The sequence below is a fragment of the Pristiophorus japonicus genome, chromosome 4, assembly GCF_044704955.1.
Source record: "Pristiophorus japonicus isolate sPriJap1 chromosome 4, sPriJap1.hap1, whole genome shotgun sequence".
In the NCBI taxonomy this organism is placed as follows: domain Eukaryota; kingdom Metazoa; phylum Chordata; class Chondrichthyes; family Pristiophoridae; genus Pristiophorus; species Pristiophorus japonicus.
In genome coordinates, this window is record NC_091980.1 from 275898092 (window position 1) to 275912504 (window position 14413).

Sequence of the window (14413 nt, forward strand, 5' to 3'; positions counted from 1 at the left end):
TCAAATCCCCTAGCTATGAAGGCCAACATACCATTTGCCTTCTTCACCACCTGCTGTATCTGCGTGCCCACTTTCAGTGACTGATGAACCATGACACCCAGGTCTCGTTGCACCTCCCCTTTTCCTAGTCTGCCGCCATTCAGAAAATATTCTGCCTTCCTGTTTTTGCCCCCAAAATGGATAACCTCACATTTATCCACATTATACTGCATCTGCCATGCATTTTCCCACTCACCTAACCTGTCCAAGTCACCCTGCAGCCTCTTAGCGTCCTCCTCACAGCTCACACCGCCACCCAGTTTAGTGTCATCTGCAAACTTAGAGATATTACACTTTATTCCTTCATCCAAATCGTTAATGTATATTGTAAAGAGCTGGGGTCCCAGCACTGAGCCCTGCGGCACTCCACTAGTCACTGCCTGCCATTCTGAAAATAACCCGTTTATCCCGACTCTGCTTCCTGTCTGCCAACCAGTTCCCTATCCACATCAGTATATTACCCCCAATACCATGCGCTTTGACTTTGCACAACAATCTCTTGTGCGGTACCTTGTCAAAAGCCTTCTGAAAGTCCAAATACACCACATCCACTGGTTCTCCCTTGTCCACTCTGCTAGTTACACCCTCAAAAAATTCCAGAAGATTCGTCAAGCATGATTTCCCTTTCATAAATCCATGCTGATTTGATCCGATCCTGTCACTGCTTTCCAAATCGCTGCTATTTCGTCCTTCATGATCGATTCCAACACCTTCCCCACCACCGATGTCAAGCTAACCGGTCTATAATTACCCATTTTTTCTCACCCTTTTTTAAAAAGTGGTGTTACATTCGCTACCCTCCAGTCCATGGGAACTGATCCAGTCGATAGACTGTTGGAAAATGATCACCAATGCATCCACTATTTCTAGGGCCACTTCCTTGAGCACTCTGGGATGCAGACTATCTGGGATGCAGACTATCAGGCCCCTGGGATTATCGGCCTTCAATCCCATCAATTTCCCTAACACACCTAATAAGAATATCCTTCAGTTCCTCCTTCTCACAAGACCCACTGTCCCTTAGTACCTTCGGAAGGTTATTTGTATCTTTCTTCGTGAAGACAGAACCGAAGTATTGGTTCAATTGGCCAGCCATTTCTTTGTTCCCCATTATAATTTCACCTGAATCTAACTGCAAGGGACCTACGTTTGTCTTTACTAATCTTTTTCTCTTCACATTTATAGAAGCTTTTGCAGTCAGTTTTTATATTCCCTGCGAGCTTCCGCTCATACTCTATTTTCTCCCTCTTAATCAAACCCTTAGTCCTCCTCTGTTGAATTCTAAATTTCTCCCAGTCCTCAGGTTTGTTGCTTATTCTAGCCAATTTATATGCATCTTCCTTGGCTTTAACACTATCCTTAATTTCCTTTGTTAGCCATGGTTGAGTCACCTTCCCAGTTTTATTTTTACTCCAGACAGGGATGTACATTTGCCGAAGTTCATCCATGTAATCTTTAAATGCTTGCCATTGCTTATCCACCGTCAACCCTTTTAGTATCATTTGCCAGTCTATTTTAGCCAATTCACGCCTCATACTGTTGAAGTTACCTTTCCTTAAGTTCAGGACCCTCGTTTCCGAATTAACTTTGTCACTCTCCATCTTAATAAGGAATTCTACCATATTATGGTCACTTTTCCCCACAGTCAAGGGGGCTATGGGATTACCTCAGGAGCATGCTGAGGCTGAGGAGGAGGAGTAGGAAGAGAAGGAGGAGGAGGACAGGGAGGGCGGAAGCAGCGAGACAGTAGTAGAATAGCTGTCATTGTGTGCTGTGGGTGTGAGTGTTGCTAGGTAGGGATTGTTGGTGAGTGAGTGCTGGGGGTGTGGTGCATTGAGCATTGTGTGAAGCCTGTGGTACAAATGGTGTTATGTAGCATTTGTTGAAGTCTTCACTCACCCTGACCACCCGTGTGAGATTGTTAAACTTTTTCTTGCACTTGGTGTGGGTCTTGGGGAGCACAGTGCTGCCCGTGATGTGGTGTCCCACCTCCCACCACATAGCATGGTGGACTTGTGGTGAGGGTCTCCTGCCAGTTGGCAGGTACAGGACCACCCGCCTTCTCTCCACCGCTAAAACCAATGCCTCCAAACCTTTCTCGGAAAACCTCCAGCTTCTCTCCCTCGGGTGGCGATCTGCCGTCAGGATTTGTAAAGAAGTGCTCCTTCTCCTTTTTCTACTTCTTAAAGCCTCTTTGATAAAGTGCAACATCCCCAGGACACCTGGGAATCCCTGGCCAAAGACCACCCTAAGTGGAGGAAGAGCATCCGGGAGGGTGCTGAGCACCTCGAGTCTCGTCGTCGAGAGCATGCAGAAAGCAAGCGGAAGGAGTGTGCGGGATACCAGAGTCCCCACCCACCCTTTCCTTCAACGATTGTCTGTCCCACCTGTGACAGAGACTGTAATTCCCGTATTGGACTGTTCAGTCACCTGAGAACTCACTTTTAGAGTGGAAGCAAGTCTTCGATTTTGAGGGACTGCCTATGATGATGATGACTTACGATCGTTGAGGCAGCTACACACCCAACAATGCTGAGAATGAGGTGCTGCGGCATCAATGAACCTCCTCTTTAAGTAGTGAAAAAAGCCCGTGGCAATCATTCTTGCATCTAGGCAACCCCGATATTGGTCCATCATTTCAGTGTAACGTGAATGGGCTTGGGTTTTTAGACAAGAATCATGACTGCAATCATTTTAATGAGGAGAAGGACGAAATTTGCATGCGTCCTAGACGAATTTCAACTGGCGCTACTTAACCATTTTTAGTCTAAACACCTGCCATTTCTCGGCTATAATGAATTTCTAGCCCATATGATTCTATATTTGGGCTTGCTTGCTGAAAATCAGATCCCTGTTGTAGTTAGTAAATAGGATTACATAGGATGTACAGCATAGAAATAGGCCATTCAGCCCATCCAGTCTGCCGGCGTTTATGCTTCACCTAAGCCTCCTCCTAATTTTCCTCATCTGACTCTCAGCATATTCCCTTCTCCCTCATATACTTATCTAACCGCCCCTTAAATGCATCTATACTATTCACTTCAACCACTTCCTGTGGTAGCGAATTCCACATTCTCACCACTCTCTGGGCAAAGACGTTTCTTTAGAATTCCCTATTTGATTTCTTGGTGACTATTGATGACCTCTTCCCCACAAATTGAAAATTTGATCAATAGCCTATTATTATACAGCCGAGGGGTGTGTTGCTTGGCAGGCAGAGCCAGAGAGGCAGGACAAGTGGCAGCATCCATCCAACTGTTCAGACATCTGGCCAGCTGTAGGTGCATTTAATGCACAGCGCTGTTCCAGAAACAGTTGTCGAAATTATTCGTATTCATTTTATTCAGACATCATTAGAATTTAAAAGCTCTAATTGTCCATTATTCCTTAATCGTGCTGATGGTTTTTTGTGATGGGGTGGGGCAACATCTTGCAATTAAAACATTGATGTAACAAGAATCCTTTCATCACTGCCATTATATCCCTAAGACCCCGAGAAGCTTTGGCTTGTAAGATGCAACTTTTTAAACCACGTCTCCTGCTCTAACTGTACAGCTAAGCGGTTCTCGAATAAATACTGTGTTATATCATGAAGAAAGTTTTGTTATAATTATTTGAGTTCTGTTGAAGATTTAGTCTGGTGTGATGAACTAAGTTAATTTATAGTTTTTAAAAATGTTCTTTTTTGAAGATGTGCATAGATCCATCCATTTCTGTGGCACTAGGTGAGAAACCACCACCACTATACTTGTGCGAAGAATGTAGTCAAAGGATTGCAGGGTGAGTACAGTTTAGTAAAACAAGCATCAATATTGGTATCATCACACAACTTTATTATGGTACACATTAAAATGTTAAGGACATGTGTGAGAAACATTAAAAGCTGTATCACAAAACAAAAGTGTTTTTATGAAACTCTTCTGGGGTCCCTAATTTTATAAAATACAGCATGGATCTAAATTAAACAGTCCCTATTAATCATGGAATTTTTTTCTTCAGATACTTATCCAATTTCCTTTTGAAAGCCATGGTTGAGTCTGCCTCCACCACCCTTTCAGGCAGTGCATTCCAGATTCTAACCACTCGCTGTGTAAAAATGTGTTTTCTTATGTTGCCTTTGGTTCTTTTGCCAATTACCTTAAATCTGTGAATCTGGCCAATATACAATAGTAACATATCAGATAGACCATGCAAATGCTGAAACTGAGGTCAGTCAATCATTCCTTAAACATGGTCATAATTATTATTGGGTACATTTGATTATACTTTTTATTAATTTAATTGAATATATTTCAGGAGCAGTTAGATAAGCATATGAGAGAGAAGAGAATAGAGGGTTATGCTGATAGAGTTAGATGGCTGGGGCTTGACTGGTTAGAGAGGATGTTTCCCCTTGTGGGGGAATCTAGAACTAGGGCATAGTTTTAGAATAAGGCGTCGCCCATTTAAAATGGAAATGAGCAGGCATTTCTGCTCTCAGAGGGTCTGGAATCTTTGGAATTCTCTATTCCAGCGAGCTGTGGAGGCAGAGTCATTGAATATATTTAAGGTGGAGATTTACAAATTTTTAATTGAAAATGGAGTCAAGGGTTATGGGGAGCGGGCAGGGAAGTGGAATTGAATCCAGGATCAGATCAGCCATGATCTTATTGAATGGCAGAACAGACTCGAGGGGCCAAATGGCCTACTTCTGCTCCTATTTCTTATGTTCTTCTGTTTAAGGACAAGCCTTTTTCAGTTTGGAAGAATGGTTTCTACACAAAATGTGAACCCATCTTCTGTATTTTTGAAACTGAAAGTCTGCTATTATCTCCAGGGTCTTTTGTTCTTATTTTAAACTTCTGTTCTTTTTTCAGAGTCCAAGCTGATTGGTTAATTGATGTTTTGCTCCCACAAGGTGAGTTCTGGTGTAGTTCTCCAGTCAGGTATAGTTTATCAGTGGCATTTCCTGGATGAAATACATTTTTGTTGGTGCATTTTATCTTATAACAAACCATGGTGTTATGGATCAGTAAGAAAATGATACATGTTAGGAATATAAGATTTTATGTCTTTAGACAAATATATGCAGGAAAAGACTTGGGAGGGGGACAGTCCAGTTTGGTTAGCTTGTATACAGCAGCTATTCCAGGAACCATAATCATTTGCCAATACTAATATGGAAAGCTACTGATACCAAATCGAGTGAGACATTTTTTGCCCGGACAAAGTTGCTGATTTTGCACAGATAAGAATTTTCCTTAAAGACATGTAAGCTGATTCTGTCTTTATACGGTCATTTTATGGATGAGGTCGGAGGTCGGAACCATTTTCATGGTCAGGCCTCATTAGCATTCTGTCGGTGAGCCACTTGCCCTTTTGCAGCAGCTTGCTGATTGGAAGGGGGCAAGAAATCTGGTGATTCAGTGTGGAGCCCAGCCAGTGCAGGTGAGTTCACTGGGAGGGAGGAGGCAATGCCGGGGGAGGGCGACAGAGAGTCGGGCATCTAGAAGGTGTTGATTTTTGCAGTAAGTTTTTTTAAAAACGCAATGGTTAATTGTTTTGAGGGGCCTGTAGCAGTCCCTTTCATGACTGCTGTGCAGGCTGTCCCATGCCAAATACCAACGAGTGTGCATGGTGCATGTTCCATCCATTGGTACGTCAAAATTGCACGCTCCCACTATTGATGTTATAGGACAACGATTTGCAGAGGCTGGGCTGCCCATTTTGAGGTCCCACCAAAATGGCAGTCACCCAGGCGTGGGTGAGGATAGGGTGGTAGGTGTTCTGTTATTTTCATCTGGCTACCACCCCCGTTCCTCCCTGATCCAGAGTGGGGGAGGTGGGAGATGAATATCAATCCATGCATCTTTATGTGGGCCTGCAGACAGAACTGTAGTTGAAAAAATAAAAATGTATTTATTTGTATTTAATTTTAAAATGTTATTTTTGTTAACCTTTTTTAAGTTCCCGAAATCAATTATCATTTACTATCTGAGAGGGTGAGCAGATAGTCTGCTCATAGATCACTGCCAATATGCAGCTATTGAGTTGGTTGCTAGGGGCTTCGTGGGCACTGCCTGGCATGACTTGTTTGCTGACTTTCTCTTCACTCATGCTGTATTAGGCATCTCCTCTTGGCAAACTGGCAAGATGAGAAATTCAGTACATGAGAAATCACAAGCATGAACCAGAAACTTGCCACTCTGAGTCAGATCCTTTTGATGCACTAATACGCTGTGCAATTCTTTTGCTATACTTGGATAAGTTTTTCTGGTAATCATTGTCATAAATCCACAAACGTTTCAATGAACATATTCTGGCTAATTTATTTGTTGTAAGATTCTGAAACCTAAGGAAAGGTGGTGCAAGTGCTTGCAGGAAGCATGAAGCCAGTGAACAGGTATTCATCGACAAAGGTGGAAATTAAAGGCATTTTAATGCCTTTGTTCCAAACCAAACTTTTACTGTCTCCCATCCTGGTTATTCTCCTTGGTATGGCCCCATCTTCATTCCCTCAAGTCCAAGGGGTGCAGACTTGAAGTTTCTGGTGACCAATTGGTTTAGCAGATCACCAGATCATACCAAGCACTGTCGGGCGTCAGTCTCTTCTGCAACCCCCACCGCTCCCACTACAAGATTATTCAAGAGAGAAAATATACCCTCTGGCCTCTCTTCAGGTATTGACCTCCTCCCTTTCAAAAATGCTGTCATCATTCCCCCCTCAAAAACCTACTCTTGACCACTCTGTCCTTACAAATTACCACCCCATCTCCAATTTCCTTTTCCTCTCCAAAGTTCTTGAGCATGTTGCTGCCACCCAAATCTGTGCCCATATTTCCCACAACTTCGCCAACAAGCGAGAGTCCAAACATCACCACTTGACATTCAACGGCATTACTATCGCCGAATACCCCACCATCAACATTGACCAGAAACTTAACTGGATCAGTCACATAAATACTGTGGCTACAAAAACAAGTCAGAGGCTGGATATTCTGCAACTCCTGACTCCCCAAAGCCTTTCCACCATTTACAAGACACAAGTCGGGAGTGTGATGGAATACTCTCCACTTACCTGGCTCACTGTGGCTGCAGTGTTTACCATCTGCAAGATGCACTGCAGCAACTTGCCAAGGCTTCTTCGGCAGCGCCTCTCAAACCCACGCTCTCTACCACCAAGAAGGACAAGGGCAGCAGGCGCAAGGGAACACCATCACCTGCAAGTTCTCCTTCAAGTTATACACCATCCTGACTTGGAAATATATCGCTGTTCCTTCATCATCGCTGGGTCAAAATCCTGGAACTCCCTCCTTATCAGCACTGTGGGCGTACCTTCACCACAAAGATTGCAGCGGTTTAAGAAGGCGGCTCACCCCCACCTTCTTGAGGGCAATTAGGGATAGGCAATAAATGCTGGCTTTGCCCGTGACGTCCACATCTCAGGAACGAGTATAAAAAAAATTATCTCTTCAATCCGGTTCTGCCCCGCCATAGTACCAAAACTACCCTAACAAAAGTCATGAATGGCATTCTCTGTGATTGTGATCATGGGGTATTATCCCTGCTCTTCTTGACCTTTGTACAGCCTTTGACATGGTTGAACCACCTCATCCTCCTCCAATACCTCCTTCCTTGTCTAGCTCTGTGGGTTTACTCTCACATGGTTCCACTCATAGCTATCTGTTTGTAGACAGAACAACTCCAGCAATGGCTTTTCTTCCCGCCCATGCACTGTTAACCACCGGAGTCCCACAAGGATCTGCACTTGGCTCCCTCCTCTTCCTCACCTACCAGTCGGGAGCAGCGTCGAGGAGGTCCATTGGTGAGGCCTATAAAAGGCACAGCAGGGAGTCCGGGGCCCAGCGTCGGCGGCAGTCGGGAGCAGCATCGAGGAGGTCCGTTGGTGAGGCCTATAAAAGGCACAGCAGGGAGTCCGGGGCCCAGCGTCGGCGGCAGTCGGGAGCAGCGTCGAGGAGGTCCGTTGGTGAGGCCTATAAAAGGCGTGACTTGTGCAGCTACAGGGAGAAGGCAAAAAAAAATGTAGAAAGAAACAGAAAGGTGACGTCACAGCCAAGGGGGTAAGTGATTGGCTGGTGATTGGTGAGTAGTTTTTCTTTTTTCTCTTCGATAACAGTAAGTAAAGTTTAGCATTGTTGTTGCCTATCTGAGGGTTAAGTCATGGCAGGACAGCTCGGTCACGTGTTATGCTCCTCCTGCACCATGTGGGAACTCGGGGACGACACCAGTGTCCCTGACGACTACGTGTGCGGGAAGTGTATCCATCTCCAGCTCCTGACGAACCGCATTGCGGAGTTGGAGCTGAGGGTGGATTCACTCTGGAGCATCCACGATGCTGCGAATGACGTGAGTAGCACGTGTAGCGAGTTGGTCGTACCGCAGGGAAAGGATCCACAGCCAGATAGGGAATGGAAGACCAGCAGGAAGAGCAGTGCAAGGAAGGTAGTGCAGGGGTCCCCTGTGGTCATCCCCCTGCAAAACAGATACACTGCTTTGGGTACTGTTCGGGGGGATGACTCATCAGGGGAAGGCAGCAGCAGCCAAGTTCATGGCACCGTGGCTGGCTCTGTTGCACAGGAGGGCAGGAAAAAGAGTGGGGGAGCGATAGTGATAGGGGATTCAATTGTAAGGGGAATAGATAGGCATTTCTGTGGCTGCAACCGAGACTCCAGGATGGTATGTTGCCTCCCTGGTGCAAGGGTCAAGGATGTCTCGGAGCGGGTGCAGGACATTCTAAAAAGGGAGGGAGAACAGCCAGTTGTCGTGGTGCACATTGGTACCAACGACATAGGTAAAAAAAGGGATGAGGTCCTACGAAACGAATTTAAGGAGCTAGGAGCTAAATTTAAAAAGTAGGACCTCAAAAGTAGTAATCTCGGGATTGCTACCAGTGCCACGTGATAGTCAGAGTAGGAATCGCAGGATAGCACAGATGAATACGTGGCTTGAGCAGTGGTGCAACAGGGAGGGATTCAAATTCCTGGGGCATTGGAACCGGTTCTGGGGGAGGTGGGACCAGTACAAACCGGACGGTCTGCACCTGGGCAGGACTGGAACCAATGTCCTTGGGGGGAGTGTTTGCTAGTGCTGTTGGGGAGGAGTTAAACTAATATGGCAGGGGGATGGGAACCAATGCAGGGAGACAGAGGGAAACAAAAAGGAGGCAAAAGCAAAAGACAGAAAGGAGATGAGTAAAAGTGGAGGGCAGAGAAACCCAAGTCAAAGAACAAAAAGGGCCACTGTACAGCAAAATTCTAAAAGGACAAAGGGTGTTTTAAAAAAAAAAGCCTGAAGGCTTTGTGTCTTAATGCAAGGAGTATCCGCAATAAGGTGGATGAATTAACTGTGCAAATAGATGTTAACAAATATGATGTGATTGGGATTACAGAGACGTGGCTCCAGGATGATCAGGGCTGGGAACTCAACATCCAGGGGTATTCAACATTCAGGAAGGATAGAATAAAAGGAAAAGGAGGTGGGGTAGCATTGCTGGTTAAGGAGGATATTAATGCAATAGTTAGGAAGGACATTAGCTTGGATGATGTGGAATCTATATGGGTGGAGCTGCAGAACACCAAAGGGCAAAAAACGTTAGTGGGAGTTGTGTACAGACCTCCAAACAGTAGTAGTGATGTTGGGGAGGGCATCAAACAGGAAATTAGGGGTGCATGCAATAAAGGTGCAACAGTTATAATGGGTGACTTTAATATGCACATAGATTGGGCTAACCAAACTGGAAGCAATACGGTGGAGGAGGATTTCCTGGAGTGCATAAGTGATGGTTTTCTAGACCAAGATGTCGTGGAACCAACTAGGGGGGAGGCCATCTTAGACTGGGTGTTGTGTAATGTGAGAGGATTAATTAGCAATCTCGTTGTGCGAGGCCCCTTGGGGAAGAGTGACCATAATATGGTGGAATTCTGCATTAGGATGGAGAATGAAACAGTTAATTCAGAGACCATGGTCCAGAACTTAAAGAAGGGTAACTTTGAAGGTATGAGGCGTGAATTGGCTCGGATAGATTGGCAAATAATACTTAAGGGGTTGACTGTGGATGGGCAATGGCAGACATTTAGAGACCGCATGGATGAACTACAACAATTGTACATTCCTGTCTGGCATAAAAATAAAAAAGGGAAGGTGGCTCAACTGTGGCTATCGAGGGAAATCAGGGATAGTATTAAAGCCAAGGAAGTGGCATACAAATTGGCCAGAAATAGCAGCGAACCCGGGGACTGGGAGAAATTTAGAACTCAGCAGAGGAGGACAAAGGGTTTGATTAGGGCAGGGAAAATGGAGTACGAGAAGAAGCTTGCAGGGAACATTAAGACGGATTTCAAAAGTTTCTATAGATATGTAAAGAGAAAAAGGTTAGTAAAGACAAACGTAGGTCCCCTGCAGTCAGAATCAGGGGAAGTCATAACGTGGAACAAAGAAATGGCGGACCAATTGAACAAGTACTTTGGTTCGGTATTCACTAAGGAGGACACAAACAACCTTCCGGATATAAAAGGGGTCAGAGGGTCTAGTAAGGAGGAGGAACTGGGGGAAATCCTTATTAGTCGGGAAATTGTGTTGGGGAAATTGATGGGATTGAAGGCCGATAAATCCCCAGGGTCTGATGGACTGCATCCCAGAGTACTGAAGGAGGTGGCCTTGGAAATAGCGGATGCATTGACAGTCATTTTCCAACATTCCATTGACTCTGGATCAGTTCCTATCGAGTGGAGGGTAGCCAATGTAACCCCACTTTTTAAAAAAGGAGGGAGAGAGAAAACAGAGAATTATAGACTGGTCAGCCTGACATCGGTAGTGGGTAAAATGATGGAATCAATTATTAAGGATGTCATAGCAGTGCATTTGGAAAGAGGTGACATGATAGGTCCAAGTCAGCATGGATTTCTTCTGGAATTTTTTGAGGATGTTTCCAGTAGAGTGGACAAGGGAGAACCAGTTGATGTGGTATATTTGGACTTTCAGAAGGCTTTCGACAAGGTCCCACACAAGAGATTAATGTGCAAAGTTAAAGCACATGGGATTGGGGGTAGTGTGCTGACATGGATTGAAAACTGGTTGTCAGACAGGAAGCAAAGAGTAGGAGTAAATGGGGACTTTTCAGAATGGCAGGCAGTGAGTAGTGGGGTACCGCAAGGTTCTGTGCTGGGGCCCCAGCTTGTTTACACTGTACATTAATGATTTACACGAGGGGATTAAATGTAGTATCTCCAAATTTGCGGATGACACGAAGTTGGGTGGCAGTGTGAGCTGCGAGGAGGATACTATGAGGGTGCAGAGCGACTTGGATAGGTTAGGTGAGTGGGCAAATGCATGGCAGATGAAGTATAATGTGGATAAATGTGAGGTTATCCACTTTGGTGGTAAAAACAGAGACACAGATTATTATCTGAATGGTGACAGATTAGGAAAAGGGGAGGTGCAACGAGACCTGGGTGTCATGGTACATTTGTCACTGAAGGTTGGCATGCAGGTACAGCAGCTGGTTAAGAAAGCAAATGGCATGTTGGCCTTCATAGCGAGGGGATTTGAGTACAGGGGCAGGGAGGTGTTGCTACAGTTGTACAGGGCCTTGGTGAGGCCACACCTGGAGTATTGTGTACAGTTTTGGTCTCCTAACCTGAGGAAGGACATTCTTGCTATTGAGGGAGTGCAGCGAAGGTCCACCAGACTGATTCCCGGGATGGCGGGACTGACCTATCAAGAAAGACTGGATCAACTGGGCTTGTATTCACTGGAGTTCAGAAGAATGAGAGGGGACCTCATAGAAACGTTTAAAATTCTGACGGGGTTAGACAGGTTAGATGCAGGAAGAATGTTTCCAATGTTGGGGAAGTCCAGAACCAGGGGACACAGTCGAAGGATAAGGGGTAAGCCATTTAGGACCGAGATGAGGAGAAACTTCTTCACCCGAGAGTGGTGAACCTGTGGAATTCTCTACCACAGAAAGTTGTTGAGGCCAATTCACTAAATATATTCAAAAAGGAATTAGATGAAGTCCTTACTACTAGGGGGATCAAGGGGTATGGCGAGAATGCAGGAATGTGGTACTGAAGTTGCATGTTCCGCCATGAACTCATTGAATGGCGGTGCAGGCTAGAAGTGCCGAATGGCCAACTCCTGCACCTATTTTCTATGTTTCTATGTTACATGCTGACCCTTGGTAGCGTCATCCAAATACATGGGGTCAGCTTTCACATATGCTGACGACACCCATCTCTAGCTCTCCACCTCCTGCCTGGACCCCTCTACTGCCTCTGTGTTGTCTCACATAAATTCTTGGATGAGCCACAATTCACTCCAACTAAACATTGGTAGAGCTGAAGCTATCATAAGAACATAAGAATTAGGAACAGGAGTAGGCCATCTAGCCCCTCGAGGCTGCTCCGCCATTCAACAAGATCATGGCTGATCTGGCCGTGGACTCAGCTCCACTTACCCTCCCGATCCCTGTAACCCTTAATTCCCTATCATCTTTGGCTCCTCTGCAAACTCTCTATCCTTGCCACTGAACCCCCTCCCTGACTACTGTCTCATGATGAAGCAGACTGTTTGCAATCTTTGTAGTCGGCGTAGTTTATAGGCCCCCAAATAATAACTTCACAGTGGGGCGGGCAATAATCAAGGGAATAATGGAAGCATGTGAAAAAGGAACGGCAGTAGTCATGGGGGATTTTAACCTACATATCGATTGGTCAAATCAAATCGCACGGGGTAGCCTTGAGGAGGAATTCATAGAATGCATACTGGATTGTTTCTTAGAACAGTATGTAACAGAACCTACAAGGGAGCAAGCCATCTTCGATCTGGTCCTGTGTAATGAGACAGGAAAAATAAACGATCCTCTCAGAATGAGTGATCACAATATGGTTGAATTTGTAACACAGATTGAGGATAAGGAAGTTGTGTCAGAAACGAGCGTTCTATGCTTAAACAAAGGGGACTACAGTGGGATGAGGACAGAGTTGGCTCAAGTCGACTGGAAACAAGGACTAAACGGTGGCACAATTGAGGAACAGTGGAGGACTTTTAAGGAGCTCTTTCATAGTGCGCAACAAAAATATATTCCAGTGAAAAAGAAGGGCGGCAAGAGAAGAGATTACCAGCCGTGGATAACCAAGGAAATAAAGGAAATTATCAAATCAAAGACCAATGCGTATAAGGTGGCCAAGGTGATTGGGAAAATTTTATGCAACAGCAAAGAATGACTAAAAAAGCAATAAAGAAAGGGAAGATAGATTACGAAGGTAAACTTGCGCAAAACATAAAAACAGATCGTAAAAGCTTTTACAGATATATAAAATGGAAAAGAGTGACTAAAGTAAATGTTGGTCCCTTAGAAGATGAAAAGGGGGATTTAATAATGGGAAATGTGGAAATGGCTGAGACCTTAAACAATTATTTTGCTTCCGTCTTCACAGTGGAAGACACAAAAACCATGCCAAAATTTGGAGGCCACAGGAATGTGGGAAGGGAGGACCTTGAGACAATCACTATCACTAGGGGGGTAGTGCTGGACAGGCTAATGAGACTCAAGGTAGACAAGTCTCGTGGTCCTGATGAAATGCATCCCAGGGTATTAAAAGAGATGGCGGAAGTTATAGCAGATGCATTCGTTATAATCTACCAAAATTCTCTGGACTCTGGGGCGGTACCAGCGGATTGGAAAGCAGCTAATGTAATGCCTCTGTTTAAAAAAGGGGGCAGGCAAAAGGCAGGTAACTATAGGCCGGTTAGTTTAACATCTGTAGTGGGGAAAATGTTTGAAACTATCATTAAGGAAGAAATAGCGGGACATCTAGATAGGAATAGTGCAATCAAGCAGACGCAGCATGGATTCATGAAAGGGAAATCATGTTTAACTAACTTACTGGAATTCTTTGAGGATATAACGGGCATGGTGGATAGAGGTGTACCGATAGATGTGGTGTATTTAGATTTCCAAAAGGCATTCGATAAGGTGCCACGCAAAAGGTTACTGCAGAAGATAAAGGTACGCGGAGTCAGAGGAAATGTATTAGCATGGATAGAGAATTGGCTGGCTAATAGAAAGCAGAGAGTCGGGATAAATGGGTCCTTTTCGGGTTGGAAATCGGTGGTTAGTTGTATGCCGCAGGGATCGGTGCTGGGACCACAACTGTTTACAATATACATAGATGACCTGGAAGAGGGGACAGAGTGCAGTGTAACAAAATTTGCAGATGACGCAAAGATTAGTGGGAAAGCAGGTTGTGTAGAGGACACAGAAAGGCTGCAAAGAGATTTAGATAGGTTAAGCGAATGGGCTAAGGTTTGGCAGATGGAGTACAATGTTGGAAAGTCTGAGGTCATCCACCTTGGGGGAAAAAAAACAGTAAAA

General features: G+C 44.9%; 1 protein-coding gene and 1 long non-coding RNA gene across 3 annotated transcripts in view; one reads left to right on the plus strand and one right to left on the minus strand.

The window, feature by feature from the left end:
• Positions 1 to 14413, plus strand: part of LOC139263437 (protein unc-79 homolog) — a 253255-nt gene that overhangs the window by 52844 nt on the left and 185998 nt on the right. Inside the window, exons 9-10 of the mRNA XM_070879516.1 lie at positions 3731 to 3819; positions 4896 to 4936. Coding sequence (XP_070735617.1) covers positions 3731 to 3819; positions 4896 to 4936 — 130 coding nt within the window. The remainder of the gene's footprint in view (positions 1 to 3730; positions 3820 to 4895; positions 4937 to 14413) is intronic.
• Positions 1 to 14413, minus strand: part of LOC139263438 (uncharacterized) — a 33713-nt gene that overhangs the window by 16704 nt on the left and 2596 nt on the right. Inside the window, exon 3 of one of the 2 annotated variants that reach the window (XR_011593146.1) lies at positions 7813 to 8036. The exons of the other annotated variant lie outside the window; for it this stretch is intronic. This is a non-coding gene — a long non-coding RNA (uncharacterized lncRNA). The remainder of the gene's footprint in view (positions 1 to 7812; positions 8037 to 14413) is intronic. 2 annotated transcript variants of the gene reach the window in all.